Source organism: Ranitomeya imitator, chromosome 1 (assembly GCF_032444005.1).
Source record: "Ranitomeya imitator isolate aRanImi1 chromosome 1, aRanImi1.pri, whole genome shotgun sequence".
Classification (NCBI taxonomy): domain Eukaryota; kingdom Metazoa; phylum Chordata; class Amphibia; order Anura; family Dendrobatidae; genus Ranitomeya; species Ranitomeya imitator.
The window spans coordinates 700,057,160-700,078,921 of NC_091282.1; the positions used below are offsets into that span (position 1 = coordinate 700,057,160).

General features: G+C 49.8%; 1 protein-coding gene across 7 annotated transcripts in view; it reads right to left on the bottom strand.

The window, feature by feature from the left end:
* Nucleotides 1–21,762, bottom strand: part of PCNX1 (pecanex 1) — a 122,761-nt gene that overhangs the window by 76,312 nt on the left and 24,687 nt on the right. For all 7 annotated transcript variants that reach the window (XM_069731541.1, XM_069731501.1, XM_069731533.1 and 4 more), the window contains exons 2-3: nt 19,481–19,689; nt 18,439–18,544 (exon numbers count right to left, since the gene is read on the bottom strand). In XM_069731541.1, coding sequence (XP_069587642.1) covers nt 18,439–18,544; nt 19,481–19,689 — 315 coding nt within the window. The remainder of the gene's footprint in view (nt 1–18,438; nt 18,545–19,480; nt 19,690–21,762) is intronic.

Below are 21,762 nucleotides of genomic sequence, written 5' to 3' on the forward strand. Positions count from 1 at the left end.
TCCGATTCTATCGGCCGAGAATCGCACCAATGTCCTCCATATGGTGATCCGTATGTAATCTGTTGGCAATGCGATCATGTAATTTCCTTGCGTCTATGTATCCGTATGATATCCGTATGGCTTTACATTTATCACTGCTTTTCCTCATTGAATTTAATGGCTCAATGGGTTGAAATGAGGAAAACGTGTGCGTATTTCTCACAAGTCACACGGAAGGTCCGTGTGGTGTTTGTTTTTTTACTCGCAACCATAGACTTGTATTGGCGAGACTCGGCCTATATACACTGCAAATCGCAGCAAGCATATATCGTCCGAGTCTCGCCAATATAGCCGAGAAAAAAAAAAATGGTGAAGTGAGCTGCCCCATAGGTTAACAGTGGTCCGAGTGCTGTGCGATGTTTTCTCGCATAGCACTTGTCCGTATTCCTCTAGTGTGACTCCGGCCTTAGAATCATGGCTGGATGACTCTTGTAGCCACAATCCATGTTGAGATACAGGTTAATTAAATAACCCTCACTGAAGTCAAAGGTGTGGGAGAGCCGACCCGGCTGCAGGGACAGGACAGAGAGGATTGGGTGATCTCCTGCAGTCCTTGTTAAAAGAGTCAAAGTAAATCACACTACCAAACAAAAAAAACAAAAAAAGGTTTAGAAAAATAAAACAAAACCCTACACGTTTATTATGGTCGAGACTATAAAACTAGCCTGTCACTTAGTATTCTTTCGCACGTCAGTTTCTCTTGTACAAGTAATATCCGCATTTTCCTAGATAGCAGTTGTACATATGATAAGTCTATAGGATATTTAATGTGTCAGATTTTTTCTTTAGACCAAGGGGTGTGTACAAAAGCACAGAGTTGTCAGACATTGACAATGCAATTCTATGCATCCTAGGGAAATATTGTAAAAAAAAAAATAAAATTGGTCAGCATTACGATGCCATCCGTGAGTTATCCAGTTTTCACGGACTGTGATAGGCGGAGTGAGAAACCTCCATCAGTTTATTTTTTTTCAACCAAGAAAAAAAATGGATGAAAATGACCAAACTGATAGCAAAAACTGAAGCACTGATTAATCTCTGATGGTACTGCTAAAAAAAAAAAAAACTGATGAATCGCGGTCTAATTACTAAATCAAGTGAATGCCATAAAAAAGGAAAAAAAGCCAGAATTGCTCATTTTTGGTCACTTTGCCTAAAAACATAGAATAAGAAACAAGTCAAAAAGTTATGAGCCCCAAAATTAAATAAACTAAAATTAGTAGGTCCTGGAAAACAGCAAGCTCTGATGCACTCGGTCACTGAAAAAAATATATAAAAAAGTAAATAGTTGTGGTTTGAGAATAGATCAACAAAAAAAACAAACAAAAAAAAATTATATAATTTTTTTTTGAAGACACATTCTAAATAGTTACTACACTGCTTGATAAATGCATTGAGGAGTATTTTTTTTTTTATTAACTGAGGTGACTTTTGGGGAGAAAGGTTGTTTCCTCCAAGCCATTACCTCAGGGGCTCTGCAAGTGAGGTAAGGTGCTAGGAAACCGTTCCAGCACAATTAACACACATTCCTTTTAACCCCTTAAAGGGAGCCTGTCACCCCCAAAATGGAAGTTGAGCTAAAGGTACCGTCACACTAGACGATATCGCTAGCGATCCGTGACGTTGCAGCGTCCTCGCTAGCGATATCGTCCAGTGTGACAGGCAGCAGCGATCAGGCCCCTGCTGTGCTGTCGCTGGTCGGGGAAGAAAGTCCAGAACTTTATTTGGTCGCTGGACTCCCCGCAGACATCGCTGAATCGGCGTGTGTGACACCGATTCAGCGATGTCTTCACTGGTAACCAGGGTAAACATCGGGTAACTAAGCGCAGGGCCGCGCTTAGTAACCCGATGTTTACCCTGGTTACCATCCTAAAAGTAAAAAAAAACAAACACTACATACTTACCTACAGCCGTCTGTCCCCGGCGCTGTGCTCTGCACTCCTCCTGTACTGGCTGTGAGTGTCGGTCAGCCGGAAAGCAGAGCGGTGACGTCACCGCTCTGCTTTCCGGCCGCTGTGCTCACACAGACAGTACAGGAGGAGTGCAGAGCACAGCGCTGGAGGACAGACGGCTGTAGGTAAGTATGTAATGTTTGGTTTTTTTTACTTTTAGGATGGTAACCAGGGTAAACATCGGGTTACTAAGCGCGGCCCTGCGCTTAGTTACCCGATGTTTACCCTGGTTACCGGGATCGTTGGTCGCTGGAGAGCTGTCTGTGTGACAGCTCTCCAGCGACCAAACAGCGGCGCTGCAGCGATCCGGATCGTCGTCGGTATCGCTGCAGCGTCGCTAAGTGTGACGGTACCTTAAGGCCACCGGCATCAGGGGCTTATCTACAGCATTCTGTAATGGTGTAGATAAGCCCCCGATGTATCCTAAAAGATGAGAAAAAGAGGTTAGATTATACTCGCCCAGGGGTGGTCCCGCTGCGGTCCGGGGCCTCCCATCTTCTTACGATGACGTCCTCTTCTTGTCTTCACGCTGCGGCTCCGGCGCAGGCGTACTTTGTCTGCCCTGGTGAGGGCAAAGTACTGCAGTGCGGAGGCGGTGGGCCTCTCTGACCTTTCCCGGCGCCTGCACACTGCAGTACTTTGCAGACAAAGTACGCCTACGCCGGAGCCGCAGCGTGAAGACAAGAAGAGGACGTCATCGTAAGAAGATAGGAGGCACCGGACCGCAATGCCCATCGGATCGGAGCGCCCCTGGGTGAGTATAATCTAACCTCTTTCTCATCTTTCAGGTTACATCGGGGGCTTATCTACAGCATTACAGAATGCTGTAGATATGCCCCTGATGGTGGTGGGCTTAGCTCAACTTACATTTTGGGGGTGACCGGTTCCCTTTAACGTCCAATGACTAACCGAGTCCGTCATTAGACGCCTCCACCTGTCTGGTGCGGGCTCCTTGCCGGAGCCCGCACCTTTTCCGGCACATGACAGCTGATCTGATCAGCTTACATGTGCCCCTAACAGCCACGGGTAGAAGCGCGATCTACCTGCAGCTGTTAACATGTTAAATGCCACTGTCAAACTGACAGTGGCATTTCACATGCATTCGCAGGAAGCACGTCATTACCTCCTCCCATCAGCGCCTATGTCACATGACCGCTGGTCGATGATGGGTTGGCATGACAACCCAGGGTCAGGAGACCCTTATGGTTGTCATTGCAGCTGTCGGCGCTCATAGCAAGTGAGCATATCTGCTACATAGAGCAGGGCACAAGCAATCGGACAACTGCAACTGTAAAAACAGGATTTTTGGTAGCTTACCGTAAAATCTGTTTCTCGGAGCCTTCATTGGGGGACACAGGAACCATGGGTGTATGCTGCTGCCACTAGGAGGCTGACACTATGCAAATAAAAAAAGTTAGCTCCTCCTCTGCAGTGTACACCCTACCGACAGGAAGTAGGATATTCAGTTAGTGAGAAAGCAGTAGGAGAAGCAACATGTAAAAGAGAAAGAATAATAATATACTTTATCTACATAGCGCCAACAAATTCCACGGCGCTCCATAGATTAACAGTTTCAAACACTCAAAGAGTGTTCAAAGAACTCAAACGTATACAGTAAACAGAGCTGTTCAACTTGGGAGGGTGCTGTGTCCCCCAATGAAGGCTCCGAGAAACAGATTTTACGGTAAGCAACCAAAAATCCTGTTTTCTCTATCGCCTTTCATTGGGGAACACAGGAACCATGGGACGTCCCAAAGCAGTCCCTGGGGTGGGAAACACCAAGGTTACTTACTGGTAGACGGTTTTTCCGGAACCCATGACGGCACACCTGAGAGAGGGGATCCGCCCAGCCAGGACAGGAAACCCTACTGAAAATAAAAGGGCAGTACCTGTCGGTCGCTTCAGTTGGTTTTCAGAGCATGAGAGGCCCCCCTGGTTAGTACACATGGCAATCCAACACCACATCATATTAACTAAAAAAGCACCCAAAACAATAGTGCACACCGAAAGGGTGATAAAGGGGGGGAATATACGGGTGCCGTCATGGGTTCCGGAAAAACCGGCTACCAGTAAGTAACCTTGGTGTTTTCCCTTCCCCCATGACGGCACACCTGAGAGACTTTTGTAGAATGAAACCTTAGGGAGGGACCACCGCTTGTAGTACCCTTCTACCAAAGGTTAGGTCAGCAGAGGAGGAAAGGTCTAGCCGGTAGTGCTTGAAAAAAGTTGAGGGTGAGGACCAGGTAGCAGCCTTGCAAATTTGATCAATTGATACCTCAGCCTTTTCCGCCCAGGAGGTAGCCACGGCTCTGGTAGAGTGAGCCTTGATGCCTTCAGGAACCGGAGTGCCACCCGCAGAGTAGGATAAACTAATGGCCTCCCTAATCCATCTAGCAATAGTACTTTTAGCTACCCCACACCCTCTTTTGCTACCCTGAAAGGCTATGAATAGGGTTTGGTCTTTCCTCCACTGACTAGTCATAGATATGTATTGTAACATAGATCTTCTCACATCTAGCATGTGGAACTTTTGTTCCCCTGGATTTCTAGGATTACTACAGAAAGATGGTAAGGTAATCTCTTGACTCCTATGGAACTTTTGAACCACCTTGGGGAGATAAGCCGAGTCTGGTCTTAGAACGATCCTGTCATCAAAAACCTGAGTATAAGGAGGGGATATTGACAGGGCTTGTAAATCACTTACCCTACGTGCCGATGTTAAGGCTACTAGAAGAACTGTTTTAAGGGTAAGTAACTTAGGTGATAACTCCTGTAAGGGCTCAAAAGGGTGTTTAGTTAGAGCTTCTAACACCAAAGTTAGATCCCAAGGAGGGATTTTTGGGATAACGACCGGCCGAGATCTACTACAAGATTTTATAAATCGTGAAACCCATCTATTCAAGGCAAGATTACAGTTATATAGTGCCCCCAAGGCTGAAACCTGAACTTTAAGGGTGCTGGTTGCTAACCCAAGATGTAATCCTGCTTGCAGAAATTCCAGGATAGGACCCACTGGAGCCACCTCCCCCAGTGGTTCACCCAGGAAGTCAAGAAATTTTTTCCATGTCCTACCATAGATTCTAGAAGTTATGGGTTTTCTGCTTTTCAACAGGGTGGAGATTAAACCTGGTGAGAATCCTTGGCGACTTAGTAACGCCCTCTCAAATTCCAGGCTGCCAGATGGAAGCCCTTCACCTGAGAGTGGGTTACTGGGCCCTGGGTTAGTAGGTCCGGAATTTCTGGCAAAATCCATGGATCTGTTACCGACATCTGCCTTAGAAGGGAGAACCATGGTCTCCTTGGCCAAAATGGAGCTATGAGGATAATTTTTGCTTGATCCTCTCTGATCTTCCGGATCACAGCTGGGATCATCACTATCGGGGGGAATGCGTAGGCCAGAGAAAACTTCCAAGGTATTAGTAGGGCATCTACTGTGAAGGGATGTTCTCTTGGATTCAAGGAGCAGAATTTTCTGACTTTTTTGTTGTGTGAGTTGGCAAACAAGTCTATTTCTGGTGAGCCCCAGGCTTGGACTATTTGTTGAAATATCTGGGGGTTTAAGGACCATTCCCCCTGTCTTAAGCCTCTGCGACTCAGGAAGTCTGCTTGAGTGTTTTCTATGCCCCTGATGTGTAGTGCCGACAGAGATAACAGGTGTTGTTCTGCTAATTGGAAGAGTAGTTTTGACGCATTCATGAGGCCTTTGGACCTCGTCCCCCCCTGATGATTGACATACGCCACCACTGCTCGATTGTCTGTCAGGATTCGAGTATGGCGACCCTGGAGTAAAGGAAGAAAATGTCTTAGGGCTTTCTCCACTGCCCATAGCTCTTTTTCGTTTGACCCATAGTTTTTTTCTCGTATGGACCAGGTACCTTGTACAGAGTGAGACCTCAGATGAGCTCCCCAACCTGTACCGCTTGCGTCGGTCGTGATGATGTCTTTGACCGGATTTTTCCACCGGACCCCCATTGTCAGGTGGTGTTCTACAGTCCACCAAACTAGGGAATCCCTTACGCCCAGGGAGAGACATAGATTTCCTTCTAAATGGCCTCTTAATAGTCTTTGAGCTGAGAGAACTTCCCACTGTAGTTGTCTTAGGTGGAATTGTGCCCATTCTACTGCCGGAATACACGATGTTAACGAGCCTAGAAGGGACATCGCCTTTCTGAGAGTCATTGCGGGTTGACGTATTGCTGTACTGGCCAGGTTTATTATCTTGTCCACTTTGTTTTCTGGAAGGAGGCAGAGCTGACGCTCGGAGTCCAGTACTAACCCCAGGAAGGACTGTATTTTTACTGGCAGTAGTCTGGACTTGGGGATGTTTATTATCCAACCCAGCTCCATTAGAGTTGATGTTACCACAAACTTGATGAGTGCAGTGGGACTCTGACCTCCCTATTATCTGGAAATCGTCCAGATATGGGACAACTACTACATCCCGGGACCGGAGGTATGACATTACTTCCACCATCACTTTGGTGAAAACTCTGGGGGCTGTAGACAGGCCGAATGGAAGGGCTGTATATTGATAATGCTTTACCTGATTCTGAATATAGAGAGCTACTCTCAAGTATTTCCGATATTCCTGATGTATTGGTATATGGTAGTATGCATCCTTTAAGTCTATTACTGCCATGAAGCAGTGTTGGAAAAGAAGTTTTATGGTCGTGTTTATAGACTCCATCTTGAAAGTGTAGTTCTCTATAGATTGGTTGAGCTTCCTTAGATTTATAATAGTTCTCCAAGAACCATCCGGTTTTTGGATCAAGAAGAGGGGGGAGTAAAACCCGTCTCCCTCCTCCTGAACCGGGACTTCTTGAAGAACCTTTTTGTGGCTAAGTCCCAAGATCTCGGTTTCTAGGGCAGATTGTTCCTGCTGGGACTTCCGTCGGGGAGTTATTATAAAGTTTCGTCTGGGTGGACAGGCGAATTTTATTTTTAGGCCGTCTTTGATGATGTTCATGACCCAGATACTGGGGGAGATATTTACCCAGGCCGGAAAGAAGAGGGAGAGTCTTCCTCCCACTTCTGGCATAATGTCATTGGGGGGATTTTTTTGCCGATGTGGAGGGCCCTTTAAACATATAGCCCGATCCTCTCTTATCTCTAAAGTCCCAATTTTTTCTCTCCCCTGGGGGGCGACCTCTATTATATCTTCTCCTCTGAAAAAAAGTTTTTTTAGGATCTTTAGGGATGTTGGGAAAAACCTTTTTATCTCCTGCATGTTCCAGGATGTCTTCAAGTTTTTTCCCGAAGAGAAGTTGGCCGTCACATGGAATAGAACACAGCTTGTGTTTAGATGGCAAATCCCCCGGGCAACCTTTGAGCCAAAGGGCTCTTCTTGCCGCGTTGGACAAGCCCGCTGCTCTTGCCGTTAGTCTTGCGGAATCCGCAGAAGAGTCTGCCAAAAAAGCTGCTGCTCCTTGCACTAAAGATATATTTGCAAGGATGTCAGTTCTGGGTACTTTGTTTCTTAGCTGATCCTCTATCTGTTGTAGCCAGACTATTAGAACACGGGCCGTACATGTTCCAGCAATTGCCGGCTTTAGGCCCCCCGCTGAGGCTTCCCAGATGTGTCTCAGAAAACTATCTGCTTTTTTGTCAAGCGGGTCTTTGAGAACACCAGAGTCTTCTAACGGAAGGGATGATCTTTTTAAACATTTGGCTACTGCCCCGTCAATCTTAGGGATCTTCTCCCAGGACTCAGAGTCTTTATCCTCAAAAGGATATCTCCTTTTGGATGAAGAGGGCAAAGAACCCATTTTTTCAGGCTTTTTCCACTCTTTCTCAATTAACGCTTTTATTTTTGCATTAACCGGAAACGTGCGTTTCCTTTTCTCTTCTAGGCCACCAAACATGACATCTTTTAGTGACCTAGGTGTCTTCTCCTCTTTAAGCCCCATTGCAGATCTAACCGCTTTAACCAATTTATCTACGTCCTCAGTTGGGAAACATGGACGACCTCCTGAATCACTGTCCGAGGAGGAATCTGAAGACTGGACAGAGGCCGAGGAGGTAGAGGGAGACCGGGATGTTTTATGACTTCCCTGTCTCTGAGTGGCATCTGACTCTGTGGACGCCTTACGGCTTCTTCTTGGTTCGCTAAGGGCCAATTTCAAGGAGTCTTTTATTTCAGCCTGTATTATGGCTTTTAGGCTAGTGGCAAAATTAGGGGTCTCTTCTTGTATAGTTTTACTAATGCAGTCAGCACAGAGATCCTTCTGCCACTGAACTGCAAGCGGGTTTTTACAAAGGGCACACTCTCGGTTCTTTGTTTTAACACCAGCTTTCCTGGACCCCTAGTGATCAAAACAGACAAAAATGGACCCTGTTACCATAAGTGTGACATTCACGTAGATCACTCACCACCACCGACAATCAAGGGTACCGATTTTGGAGGCTGGACAGATGCACGTGAAGCGTCCCTCCTGGACGCCGACGAATCTTGCCGGACAGGACGACTGCTGTTCCTACCACTTGAGCGGCTGCTCCTGGTATGCTGGTGGCTCGGCAAGGCATCTGGTGAGAGCTCCATTTGCTGCTGCTGCTGTGAAGGCGGCTGCTGCTGCTGCTCCTGTTGTCCTACTTCCATGGTGAAGTTTTTGGACATGAGCGCGTCTTCTGTGATCCAACCCCCTTTTATGGGGGAACCACTGCACTCCCCGCCTTCTTCGGTGCCCAGTAATGACCCCTCCCACTCTCTGCCGTGCCGCCGGAGTTCCCTCTAACCGGCCGGCGTTTTCTTCATGGGCGCCGCCATCTTGGATCCGGCGCCCGCCCCCGACGTCACGCGGGCACGCCCATTCCCAGCGTGCCTTGCGCGTGACGTCAGACGAGCGACCCGGAAGCGGCCACCGCACCTGGACGCCGGCAGAGAGGGGAGGGCGGCGTGGCAGCCATGGAAGGGAACCCGGCCCTCTGACCATGCTGCCCAATGCCCGCTCGGACGCAGAGACCCGGGGGACCCGCGGACGGCGCATCCAGGACCCGAACTCAGACGCACAGGCGCTGCCTGTTCTTACACGCCGGGACGGGACCTGGGTAAGTGAAACCGCCGTGTTCAGCACAAGGGTCCCTGTCAGGACAGGAAACCCAACTGAAGCGACCGAGAGGTACCGCCCTTTTATTTTCAGTAGGGTTTCCTGTCCTGGCTGGGCGGATCCCCTCTCTCAGGTGTGCCGTCATGGGGGAAGGGAAAAAAAAAGACTTCCATCAGGTCCGAGGACTCACCACTGCTGCCTGCAGGATCCTTCTGCCCAGGCTGGAGTCCGCCGTAGTTCGGCGAAACGTGTGGATGGAAGACCAGGTTGCCACTTTGCAAAGCCGTCGGCAAAAGCCCCGTGACGTACCACACTGGAAGCGCCGACTGCCCGGGTAGAGTGAGCCTTATCTCAGGAGGGGCACTCTTGTTCTTGACCCGGTAAGCTTCCAAAGTTGCCGTTCTGATAGAGCGAGCAATAGTCGCCTTGGAAACCGGCAGGCCTCTACGCACGCCATCAGGGATGGCGAAAAGAGAATCCATCTTTCGGAAAGCGGCTGTGCTAGCCAGGGAGATCCTCACTGCCCTGACGAGGTCCAGCCTGTTCAACGATCACTCCAGAGGATGAGTCGGAGCTGGACAAAGGAAAGGTAGAACGATGTCCTCGTTGAGGTGGAAAGATGAAAACCACCTCAAGAAAGGAAGGAAGGAAGGAAGGCGGAGGCCTGGGACCACCTTGTCCTGGTGGAAAATCAAGAAAGGAGGTTGGCAAGAAATGGCCGCCAACTCGAAAAAACTCCCTGAGAGGCTCAAAGGGGGAACCCCTAAGAACAACCAACACAACCTTTAAATCCCATGAATCCACAGAGGCCCTGTACGGAGGGACAGTGTGGGCTACTTCTTGAAGGAAGGTCGTAACCTGTGGCTGAGAAGATAACGCCTTCTTAAAGGGAAGAAGAGCGCAGGAACCTGGCCCTTTAGGGAACTGAGAGCGAAGCCCGAATCCAGTCCTGCCTGAAGGAAAACCAAATGGAAGGCAGGGAAAAAAGACATAGGAGAAAAGCGGTTGGACTCGCATCAACGAAAGTATGCCCTCCAGGTAGGATAGTAAATCCTACAAGAAGACGAAGGCTTCCCAGCCTGGATTATAGAGTGGCTCATCTGGTCCGAAAGGCCGGACGCTCTTAGAACTGTGGAGTCCACAGCCACACCGTTAAACTGAGCGACCGATAATTCGGGTGGCAGATCGGACCCTGAGACAGCAGATCGGGTCCGTTTGGAAGGCACCAGGGGTGTCCGCGAGAAGATTGACGATGTCTGCAGACCAAGACCTCCTGGGCCAATCCAGGACGATAAGAATGACCGGCACCCATCCCGCCTTGATCTTTTTCGACAGCTTGGAAAGCAAGGGAAGGCGTGGGAACCGATAGGGGAGCACGAACTGTGACCAAGGAATGGCCAGAGTGACAACACCACTGTGAGAGGATCACGGGACCCTGGGCCGACCCGAGGGACCTTCCTGTTTAATCGGGACGCCATGAGGTCCACCTCTGGAGTCCCCCATCGAAGGGCAATCCGATAGGAAACCTCCTGAAGTACCATTCCCCAGCCGCGAGGCCCTCGCGGCCGAGGAAGTCGGCGGCCTAAAAGTCCATGCCGGGGAAATGCACTGCGGAGCTCACCAGGACCGTTGCCTCTGTCCAAAGGAGGATCCTGGAATCTCGGCCGAGGCCAGGGAACGCCGAGTCCACCCCTGGTGGTAGACATATGCCACTGCTGTGTCATTGTCTGTCTGGATTCGAATTGGCAGGCTGCTGAGAATCCTTACCCAGTGAAGGAAAAACAAAGATGATCCGGAACTCGAGGACATTGATCGGCCAAGGACTCCTGCGCCGACCAACAACCCTGAAAGAACAGGAAACAAAGCCCCGCGCCTCCGCCGAGCGGGCTGGCGTCCGTCGTCACCACCTGCCAGGGAACTGGAAGGAAGGATATGCTGTGAAGGATCTACTCTGGGATAAGAGAAGAGACCTCGGCCTCCAGTCGAGGAACCGTTTGACCCGGGAGAAAGCCGGATCGTACGATGCAGGGAAAAGACAGACCTGTCCCCTGTGATAGAATAGCCTGCCGAAGAAGTCTTGAATGAAACGGGCGAAGGGAAAATTGCTTCCGATGTTGCAACCAACCTCCTTAGGGCCTTCAAGGCCCGTCGGAAAGGAGGGGAGCCGAAAACCCTGGAGCAAGCGAACTTCCTGACAAAGGAGGGATATCCTGTCTTCGGGAAGGAAGACTCTGGTCCGACAAGTATCGAAGAACATGCCCGGAGATACGAGGTGCTGAACAAGATGGAACTTCTTCCTGTTGACAAGCCACCCGCAACGGCTAGAATGTCGGGAAAGATGGATAGACTTTCGGGAGCCTGAAACCGAAATTCCTGAGCCTCCATGATAGCGATTACTGAACGAGGGAATATCATCCTGAAGTGTCTCCGACAAAACTTCCTGTTCAGCAGATTGAGATCCGGACTGGGACGAACCTTGTCGTCCTCTGTCAGCACAAAAAGATTCGAAGAGAAGCCTGTGAACCGTTGAACCGTTCCAGTTCTGGGACGGGAACGATTACCCCGGATTAAGGAGGGAAAAAAATGGCTGTAAAGAAACCCGGGACTAGAGTGGGGTCTCTTGGAGGTTGGGATTCGAAGAAAACGATCCCAGGACCGTGAAATGAAGATTTTGTATCTAGAGGATACAAGTGCCCTTGCCCATGCGTCCTCTACTGAGGAGACCCAGACGTCCCTGAGGAACAGGAGATGGTTGCCCAGCCTGAGAAACGGGCTGGGGTCTAGTCGTGGGTCATGCCTAGGTGGAACTTCCAGTCCTGGACCTGGATAATCCGCCTTAGGAGTAGCGGGCACGCCAGGAAAGAGTGAGACGAAGAATACCTTCTTCTCTTAACGTGCCTGTGTGTGAAGAGGAATCTGATGCCGCGAAACTACGAAAAAGGTCGAAAAGACCGAAGTAGCCGCCTAAGGGGAAGTGGGCGAGGTCTGGAGAATGGGACTGGTGCCGCCAGTGGCGTCCTTAATAATTTGGTCCAGCTTGGAACCGAAAGGACGTGAACCTTGAAAAGGCAGGCTCGTAAGGGACTTCTTTGATGACTCTTGAGCCAAAGAGTGCGACGGCTGGCAACAACATCACTGGGCGCCTGTGCGGCAGAAGACGCGACGTCCAGGGAACAAATTATTCCCCTGCGTGAGTAATCTGGGTGGCAAGTTCCACCAGCCGGCCTGATGGAGCTCCAGCTTGAATGCCCCAACGGAGTTGTTTAGCCCCTCAGATACAGACTTTGAAGCCCAAGTGGAAGCCAAAGTCGGGCATTGGGATGATGCGGCAGTTTCGAAAGCCGACTTCACGAAGGATTCCATGATCCAATCAATGGAATCTTTCAGAGCCGCCCCACCGGACAACATAAGGACTGTGTTAGTGGCAAGTCTAGCAGCCGACGGATCCACAGGGGGAGAGGTCGTTCTCCAACGCCTCTCAATCCGGTTGGCAAAGAGATCCGGAGGAAAGAGATTATGAGACTCCAAGACGCTTGGTCTCTTTGAGAACGTCTGGTCGAATTCGCTCTTTCTCTGGCCAGAAGCTCCTCGAATTCAGGATGAGGAGCAAATACCTTGGGAGGTAGTTTAGACCGTCTAAACGAAACCGCCTGATCTGCGGGTTTCGTAGAGGAATCTTTGATGCCACAGGTCTGATTGGTCGCTCCAATGAGGCTTTGAACCATATCCCTCATGTTAGCGATTTGGTTCGAATCCGGCCCCAAATTATCCTCCGAAGGCGCATCAGAGAAAGCCTTGCCTGACTCCGGGGGGAAAGGCCAGGGGGAAGTCGACCACAGAGAAGGACCGTGGGGCGAAGTGGACCGAGAAGAGAACTCAGACCAGCGTTCCTGTCTGGATCTTTTGCGGCCTGTATTAGAAGTCTCGGACGGAGCTTCTTGCGACCCGCTGGCTACTACGGAAGTCTGCAGGGGCAACCGATCTAGCACGGACACAAGGGTCTGGGACACCCGTGTGAGATCCGCTACTGATAGAGACAGAGAGGCATAATGTGGGTTGCTGCAGGCCTGCCTGAGAAAAGGTAGGAGGCCGGAAGCGACCTCCCGTAAAAATAGACCGAACGGGTCCGAGGAAAAATTCAGAAGGGAAGAGTATCAGTCACGCAAAGTGTTAGACTAAGGCAGAAGAGGGAGGACAAAAGCGATGAAGCCAGAAGGTTAGTACTCACGACAGGTGATGGATGGAAAGCTGCACCTCATGATGTGGATGGTCTTTAGGTGCAGGCAGACAGAGCAGACTTCTGGGACACTCTTCTGTCCGGGACCGGCTGCAATGCTGAGCCGCAAGGGATGAGGACGCCAGGCTATGCGCTTTGAGGAGCCAGCGCAAAGCGGTCCTGGTGCCGAAACACCACTTCAGGGGCGCAGGAGAAAGTGGGCAGGGCTAACCGCCAGGATGGCGCTGGTGGGCAGAGCTCACCGACTTGAACCAGTCGGGCGGGAGAAAAGCCCGCCTGATGTAAGGAGGAAGTGGCGGAGTCGCGGCCGGAAGTAGGCCCCGGGATAAGCCGGGGCCTAAATTAGAGGCCGGCGTCCACTGGTGCAAGACCGCGGCGCCGGAGCTGTGCGCCACGGGTAGGAAGCGGCGCGGCAGCCTGGGACAAAGGCATCGCGGCCGCAGAGAGCGGCCGGAGAAGCGCGGCTGCAGGGGCCCGAAGCGGCGCGGCGGCCTGCAAACGCCGCCGCGCTGGCACAGATGGCAGGGGAGCCACCGCGCTGGCACAGATGGCGCTAAGGGCGGCCGGAATCGTACGGTCGCAGGGGTCAGAACAGGAGGCAGAACGGCCGCAGCTATGGAAGCGGCGCGGCAGACAGAAAAGCACGGCTGCCGCGCGGTAAAGGGATCTCGGCCCGTGCGCGCAGATAAAAAGGCCCCTGCAACTGCGTGCGACGACCAGTGGGATCCCCCCCCTTAGAAGATCTGTATGGGGTGGGATGGAATGGGGAAAATACTCACCTTAAATATCCCACGTCGTTACTAACCTGAAGAGGAATGAGACGTCCAGGGAGCTGATGGACGTCCTCGTCTCCGCAACCGACAGGCTCTGGTGGGCGAGTGGGTGGGGGACGGAGCCAGGACCGGACTTCTGAGCACGCTTGTGTGCTAGGCTCTTGGTCCTGGAGAGGGATCTATGAGGATACGGGGTGGCAGTACATGCCGTACTCATAGTCCGCACTGTGGGACTACAGGTGTGACTGTTCACCCTGTATCCCTCCGGAAAAACCTGAAAGAAAACGACGCACATTGAGGTAGATAAGGGTCTAATGAAAGACCCGTCTCCACCTCCTACTGACACTAAGCTAAATTGAATATCCTACTTCCTGTCGGTAGGGTGTACACTGCAGAGGAGGAGCTAACTTTTTTATTTGCATAGTGTCAGCCTCCTAGTGGCAGCAGCATACACCCATGGTTCCTGTGTCCCCCAATGAAAGGCGATAGAGAAATCAATGGTGCCATTCAAAATTACAACTCATCCCGCAAAAAACAAGCTCTCACATGGCCATATTGACGGAAAAATAAAACAAAAGCTATGGCCTTGGGAAGAAGGGGAGCAAAAAATGAAAACGCAAAAACGAGACTTGTGGGGTGTTTTTTTTCATCTATTTCTCCTTTTGATAATGAAAACTTGGGAGCTAAAATTATATATTTTTAAGAAAAAAGAAAAAAATTATTTATTCCACTTTTCAATTGATTATGTGAAGCAGCTGTAGGGTCAGGGCCGTATTTGCCACTAGGCACTTGAGGGCACGTGCCTAGGGCGGCAGGATGCGGGGGGCGGCACCCGAACAAGGTATGTTTGTTTTTTGTTTTGTTTTTGTTTGTTTTTTTAAAGTCCTTTTTGCAATGGAAAGAGCGGTCCCGGAAGCAGGACGCTCCGCCCTCATCTCAGATTGCTGGAGGATTGGGCGCCTCTCGCTGGTGGCTGCAGGGATAGTGCAGCTGTGCCAGGGGGGGCGCTCTCTGCTGCTTGGAGGACTGCCATAACGAGAGGAGCGGGCAGAGGAGGAAGAGAAAATGGTGGTGTGCCAGCATCTGCCGCCTCTCCCACTGCTAGTAAGTACCTTGGATCAGTACTTGCTCCTTCCATCCCTCCGGGTTGCTAGAGAAACGCCCCCTCCATGGCCGCCACTTACTTGTTGCAACTTGCTATGGCAACATCATAGTTTCTCCTTCTCCCGAATGGCTCAAGTACAGAAATGTGCAGCTCTTCTGGTATCTCCCTGTCAGCTCTGGTCACCGGCCGTACAAAGGAACCAGACACTGAGGAGGGGGAGGCGGCACCTTTAGTATCGAGTGTCCTGCTCTGATCTGTGTAGTAACCAGGGGGCAAGTGCTACTGTACCTTGTGCTGCTGTGCCCCTACATAACTGTACTCTGCTAATATGCCCCATGTGCTGCTGTGCCCCGTTACACTACTGTACTCTGTGCCCCCTACTGTACTGTACTCTGCTAATATGCCCCATGTGCTGCTGTGCCCTGCTACACTACTGTACTCTGTGCCCCTACTGTACTGTACTCTGCTAATATGCCCCATGTGCTGCTGTGCCCTGCTACACTACTGTACTCTGTGCCCCTACTGTACTGTACTCTGCTAATATGCCCCATGTGCTGCTGTGCCCTGCTACACTACTGTACCTTGTGCCCCCTACATAACTGTACTCTGCTAATATGCCCCATGTGCTGCTGTGCCCTGCTACACTACTGTACCCTGTGCCCCTACTGTACTCTGCTAATATGCCCCATGTGCTGCTGTGCCCCCTACACTACTGTACCCTGTGCCCCTACATAACTGTACTCTGCTAATATGCCCCATGTGCTGCTGTGCCCTGCTACACTACTGTACCCTGTGCCCCTACATAACTGTACTCTGCTAATATGCCCCATGTGCTACTGTGCCCCCTACACTACTGTACCCTGTGCCCCATGTTCTGCTGTGCCCCCTACACTACTGTACCCTGTGCCCCATGTGCTGCTGTGCCACCTACACTACTGTACCCTGTGCCCCCTACACTACTGTACCCCATGTTCTGCTGTGCCCTCTGCAATACTGTACTTTGTGCCCCATGTGCTGCTGTGCCCCCTACACTACTGTACCCTGTGCCCCTACATAACTGTACTCTGCTAATATGCCCCATGTGCTGCTGTGCCCTGCTACACTACTGTACCCTGTGCCCCTACATAACTGTACTCTGCTAATATGCCCCATGTGCTACTGTGCCCCCTACACTACTGTACCCTGTGCCCCATGTTCTGCTGTGCCCCCTACACTACTGTACCCTGTGCCCCATGTGCTGCTGTGCCACCTACACTACTGTACCCTGTGCCCCCTACACTACTGTACCCCATGTTCTGCTGTGCCCTCTGCAATACTGTACTTTGTGCCCCATGTGCTGCTGGGCCCCCTACACTACTGTACCCTATGCCCCCTACACTACTCTACTCTTTGCTGCTGTGCCCCTATAGTACTGAGCTCCATGTGCTGCTGTATCCTCTCCCCCATGCACCTTTTTGCCTTCTGCTTCATGCACTACTGTGTCCCATTATTGTTGTGCCCTGTGTATTATGGTGCCTTGTGCCTCCTGTACTGCTATGCCCCACGTGTTGTGGTGCGCTATGCCTCCTGTACTCCATGTGTTGTGGTGCCCTGTGCCTCCTGTACTGCTGTGCACCATGTATTTTGGTGCCCTGTGCCTCCTGCACTGGTGTGCCCCGTGTGTTGTGCCCTGTGCAACCTGCACTGCTGTGCCCAGTGTGTTGTGGGGCCCAGTGCCTCCTGCACTGCTGTGTCCAGTGTATTGTGGCTGGAGGGTCCAATGTTACTTGTCCCTGCCCCAATGGTCAAGCAACCCATTGCTCCCAGGGGTCTGTGGCCCTCTAAGCGCCACATACTTGCTGAGTGTAACCTGGCAGCAGTGCCGTATTTGTCTCTAGTCTGTTGAGGGCACCAGGATGCGGGGGGGGGGGGCACCTGAGCAAGGTTTTTTTTTCTTTTTATGTGGATGTGGAAAAGATGCCGGATCTGCCGCGAATAGCAAAAATCGCTGATGTGAAAGTAGCCTAAGGCTAGGGTCACAATGCGTTAGCGCAATCCGCTAGCGCTAAACGGATTGCACTAACGCAATTTTTTTTAAGGGGCCGCGTCTTGGGGTCGCGGTAACGTCCCCGCTCTCGCAGATCCCCGACGCTGCAAACAGCGTCCGCAGCGTGCCACAAAACACCGGCGCGTCGCTAGCGCGTGCCGAAAATGGCACACGCTAGTGATGCGCGTTCCCATTGCCGTGAATGGGTGCGCTAACGGACGCGTTGCACGGCGTTAATTTCGCTGTGCAACGCTGTCCGTTAGCGTGGTCCCATTAACGCAATGGGAACCTAGCCTTAGTCACTGCCGATAGTGTCATACTCACCAATGGGGGAGGCAGCACGAAAAGTGCCTAGGGCAGCAGAAACTCTAAATACGGCCCTGTGTAGGGTTAAAACTTACTGAACACCATATGAAATATAATAAAGGTGTTCAAGTATTTTTTTTTTTTTTTTTTTTAATGACCGAATTTGTAGAGGGTGGTTGAGAGATTCATTTATAGGCCCCTCAAACTGTGTGCTGGAAGGATGCTCCGGTGTCGGGCTCGTGAACCTAAGTATGTTTTTGATTTGCATTCACGAGGTCACATGATGGCTAGTCATGCCTTGCTTGGCGCAATGCGAGCATATTGAGACCAAGTCTAGTCGGAATGTGGCTGGAAGTGTTCAAATAGCAAACTTGAAGTCACAAGACCGCCCGCTGCCGGCACCGGAGAATCATTTTGAAGTAAAATTCTATGAAGGTGCCTGCGTTTATTAAGTGCAGTGAAGCATTTTGACCATGGGGCAAGTATCTACTTTAAGAAAGTATCTAGGTATTATCGCTTAGTAATTTTAGTTTTATTTGTACACGTCAAAAGTGCAAAAATTGTCCTGGTTACTCAGGAGAAGTCCATCAGCAGAGCCCTTACTGGGGCATGCAACATCAGCTGCTGTGCTAATGGAAATCCACACCTTATTTTAGCATGACATAAAATAACATAATAAAATGAATGTATAATTGCATTTATAAAGCTTTATCGTTTATTTGCACAGCATATGTTTGGGTTTTAAGCTTGCATATCAAAACTTTATTTGATAGATCCACTTTAGGCTACATTCACACAATTAGCTTTTACGTTGCAGATTTTCTGCACCGATTAAGTAAAATTGATTACTTGAATTTTTTCTAAAATATGCAGCGTAAAATACTCACCAAAAATCCATAGTGGGAACCTAACCTAAAATTTATTAGTACTAAGTTTTTTGGTGAGTGTGGTTTATACCTGGTTACTTGGGTCCAACCCGGAATAGGAATTACGTGAGCTGCATCCAACAGGAGGGGTGGCTTCTCTTACAAACTCTGACATCTCAATCCCTCCACCGGGGTCGCTGACAGAGGAAACAAAAGAGGTTTATTATAAGAATGTTGTTAACAGTGATGAAAACTGATTTACAAGGTAAAAAGATATTAAAGGAGAGCTAGCATAAATGCTAAATAAAATGTAAAACACAGCTAAATATCTAAACCCTTGTCATTAAGGGGAGTTCATAAGTTACCCATGGGCCCCTATAATAACACTTCTTGCCTGTGCACTCGTCTCATTTTTTCCTAGTTGCAAAAAAAAAAAAAAAAAAAAAATCACATTACAACACAAAATATCCACTCATATCAACCAACGACACACTGGTGTACCCCAAGTTCCCACTAAGATTGATTTCTTGCTTTTCAGCAGTTCTGTAAATTTCAGTATGATCTGAAACCCTGGGACTAAATTTAGGCTCTTTTACGGTATGTGCACACGTATTCCTGATGTCTGCGGATTTTTCCGCAACGGATTTGTGAAAACACTGCTTTTTATCTGCGATTTCCTGTGGAATTACCGTGGTTTTTGTGCGGATTCCACTGCGATTTTCTATTATGGAGCAGGTGTAAAACCGCTGCGGAATCCGCACAAAGAATTGACATGCTGCAGAATGTAAACCGCTGCGTTTGCATTTTTTTCCGCAGCATGTGCCCTGCGGATTGCGTTTCCCATAGGTTTACATTGTACTGTAAACTCATGGAAAACCGCTGCGGACCCACAGCTGCGGATCCACCGCAAAATCTGCAGCGTGTGAACATAGCCTTACACAGCATTTCAGCACCACTTTTGCAGTACATATTAGTGTAGGAAAACACCTGATTAATAGAGGTGCTGTGTGTCAGACCCCTCACCCCAATAATCTTATAATGTTGACATATCCTAAGGGTATGACCAGAAAACTCCATTAAATGCGCCTTTGCAATATACAGAGCATGCAGCATCAGAACAGATGCCCCTTTACCCAGGTCCATTGCTGTCTTCTCTTCTGGCTGAGCTGTCACTACGTTCTGCCTTTGCGACCCTCTCCGTCAACTCGCTGGCGCTCCTCTCCACAATTTCTCCTTCATCCAGGGCCCTGTGTAGTCGGTAGTTCACAAGCTTTAACACTATGAAAACAGCTGCAACCACGGGGCAGTACACAGCTACAATCACCAGAGAAGATGTAAGTGCCTGTAGGGGAACAAAAAAAAGCGTAAGATATAAATTAACAATTGCAAAAAGAAAAAAAAGCTGCAAATCAAATTTGTAGAAAGTAGTTGGAAATCTGTAGACTTTAAAGGGACCCATAGAAGTATTATTTTAGGCTTCGGTGCACACCCAAAAAGAATATCTGTCAATTTAATTTCCACTGGAAACTAAATCCTAAACGTCAAAAGGTAAAATTTTCTTTTCTTTTTTTTTTTTTTCTTCACAGTCTGATCCAGGCCAGGCTAAAGGTAACGTCACATTTAGCGACGCTGCAGCGATCCAGACAACGATCCCGATCGCTGCAGCGTCACTGTTTGGTCGCTGGAGAGCTGTCACACAGACAGCTCTCCAGCGACCAACGATGCCGGTCCCCTGGTAACCACGGTAAACATCGGGTTACTAAGCGCAGGGCCGCGCTTAGTAACCCGATGTTTACCCTGGTTACCAGCGTAAACGTAAAAAAAAAAAAACACTACATACTTATCTTCCGGTGTCTGTCCTCCAGCGCTGTGCTTCCTGCACTGACTGTGAGCGCCAGCCGGAAAGCGCAGCTTTCCGGCTGGCCGGCGTTCACAGTGCAGAGAAGCACAGCGCCGGGGGACAGACACAGGAAGGTAAGTATGTAGTGTTTGCTTTTTTTACGTTTACGCTGGTAACCAGGGTAAAAATCGGGTTACTAAGCGCGGCCCTGCGCTTAGTAACCCAATGTTTACCCTGGTTACCAGTGAAGACATCGCTGAATCGGCGTCACACACGCCAATTCAGAGATGTCTGCGGGAGTCCAGCGACAAAATAAAGTTCTGGACTTTCTGCTCCGACCAACGATGTCACAGCAGGATCCAGATCGCTGCTGCCTGTCAAACTCAACGATATCACTATCCAGAACGCTGCAACGTCACGGATCGCTAGCGATATCGTTGAATGTGAAGGTACCTTAAGTCTTCTATGCCACTGCATATGAGGGGTGACAGACTCCCTTTTAAGAGAACCTGTCACCCCCCTACCCCCACCCTGGCGTTTTTATATCAAAAAGAGCCAACTTGTGAAGCACTAATGCTGCATTCTGTCAAGGTTTTAGTTCTGGTCCCTGCCAACGCTGCAATAATCACTTTTATAATGTGCCCCCTCATACCTTGAATTAGACCTGGGGGCAGGTCTTTCCCCCCTAACAGACACACCATAGCCGTCACCAGGGTCTCTGCGCGCTGACTCCTCTTCCTTCATTAGCGTCTCCGGCGCCTGCGCTGTAAGTTTGAAGGGCAGCGCAACTGCGCATGCCCAAAAAAAAAAAAAAAAAAAAAAACAGCACAAGCGCCGGGAACGCTAATGAAGGAAGAGTAGGCGGCGCCCGGCGCAGGCGTACTTTGTCAGCCTTGTTGAGGGCAGAGCAAAGTACTGCAGTGCGCAGGTGCCGGGCCTCTATGACCTTTCCCGGTGCCTGCACACTGCAGTACTTTGCTCTGCCCTCAACAGGGCAGACAAAGTACGCCTGCGCCTCAGCATGAATACAAAAAGAGGACGTCATCGTAAGAAGATGGGAGGCCCCGGACCGGACCGCGATGCCCATCGGACCAGGACCGCCCCTGGGTGAGTATAATCTAACCTCTTTTTCTCATCTTTCAGGATATATCGGGGGCTTATCTACAGCATTCCAGAATGCTGTAGATAAGCCCCTGATGCTGGTGGGCTTAGCTCACCTTCGATTTTGGGGGTGACAGGTTCCCTTTATTTTCTTCTTGCTTTGTTAGCACACACGCAGTGCTCACTACTGAACATTGAAGGGCATGCAATAGTACGTCCTGACACCAGTGCCAGAGTCAGGATGCACTTTGTGGGCAAAGTTTGTACGGCCCCCGAAGGATGGTATAAATATCCAACTGGCCCTTGGCAGAAAAAAAAAAAAACCCATCCCTTGCTTTAAAGGATATTAGATGGAAGTCACGGAATTCACATAAACCAAGGTTATCTCCCAGTTATTTATTGGGGGAAGGCTGGTAACATACATAGTAACATAGTAACATAGTTAGTAAGGCCGAAAAAAGACATTTGTCCATC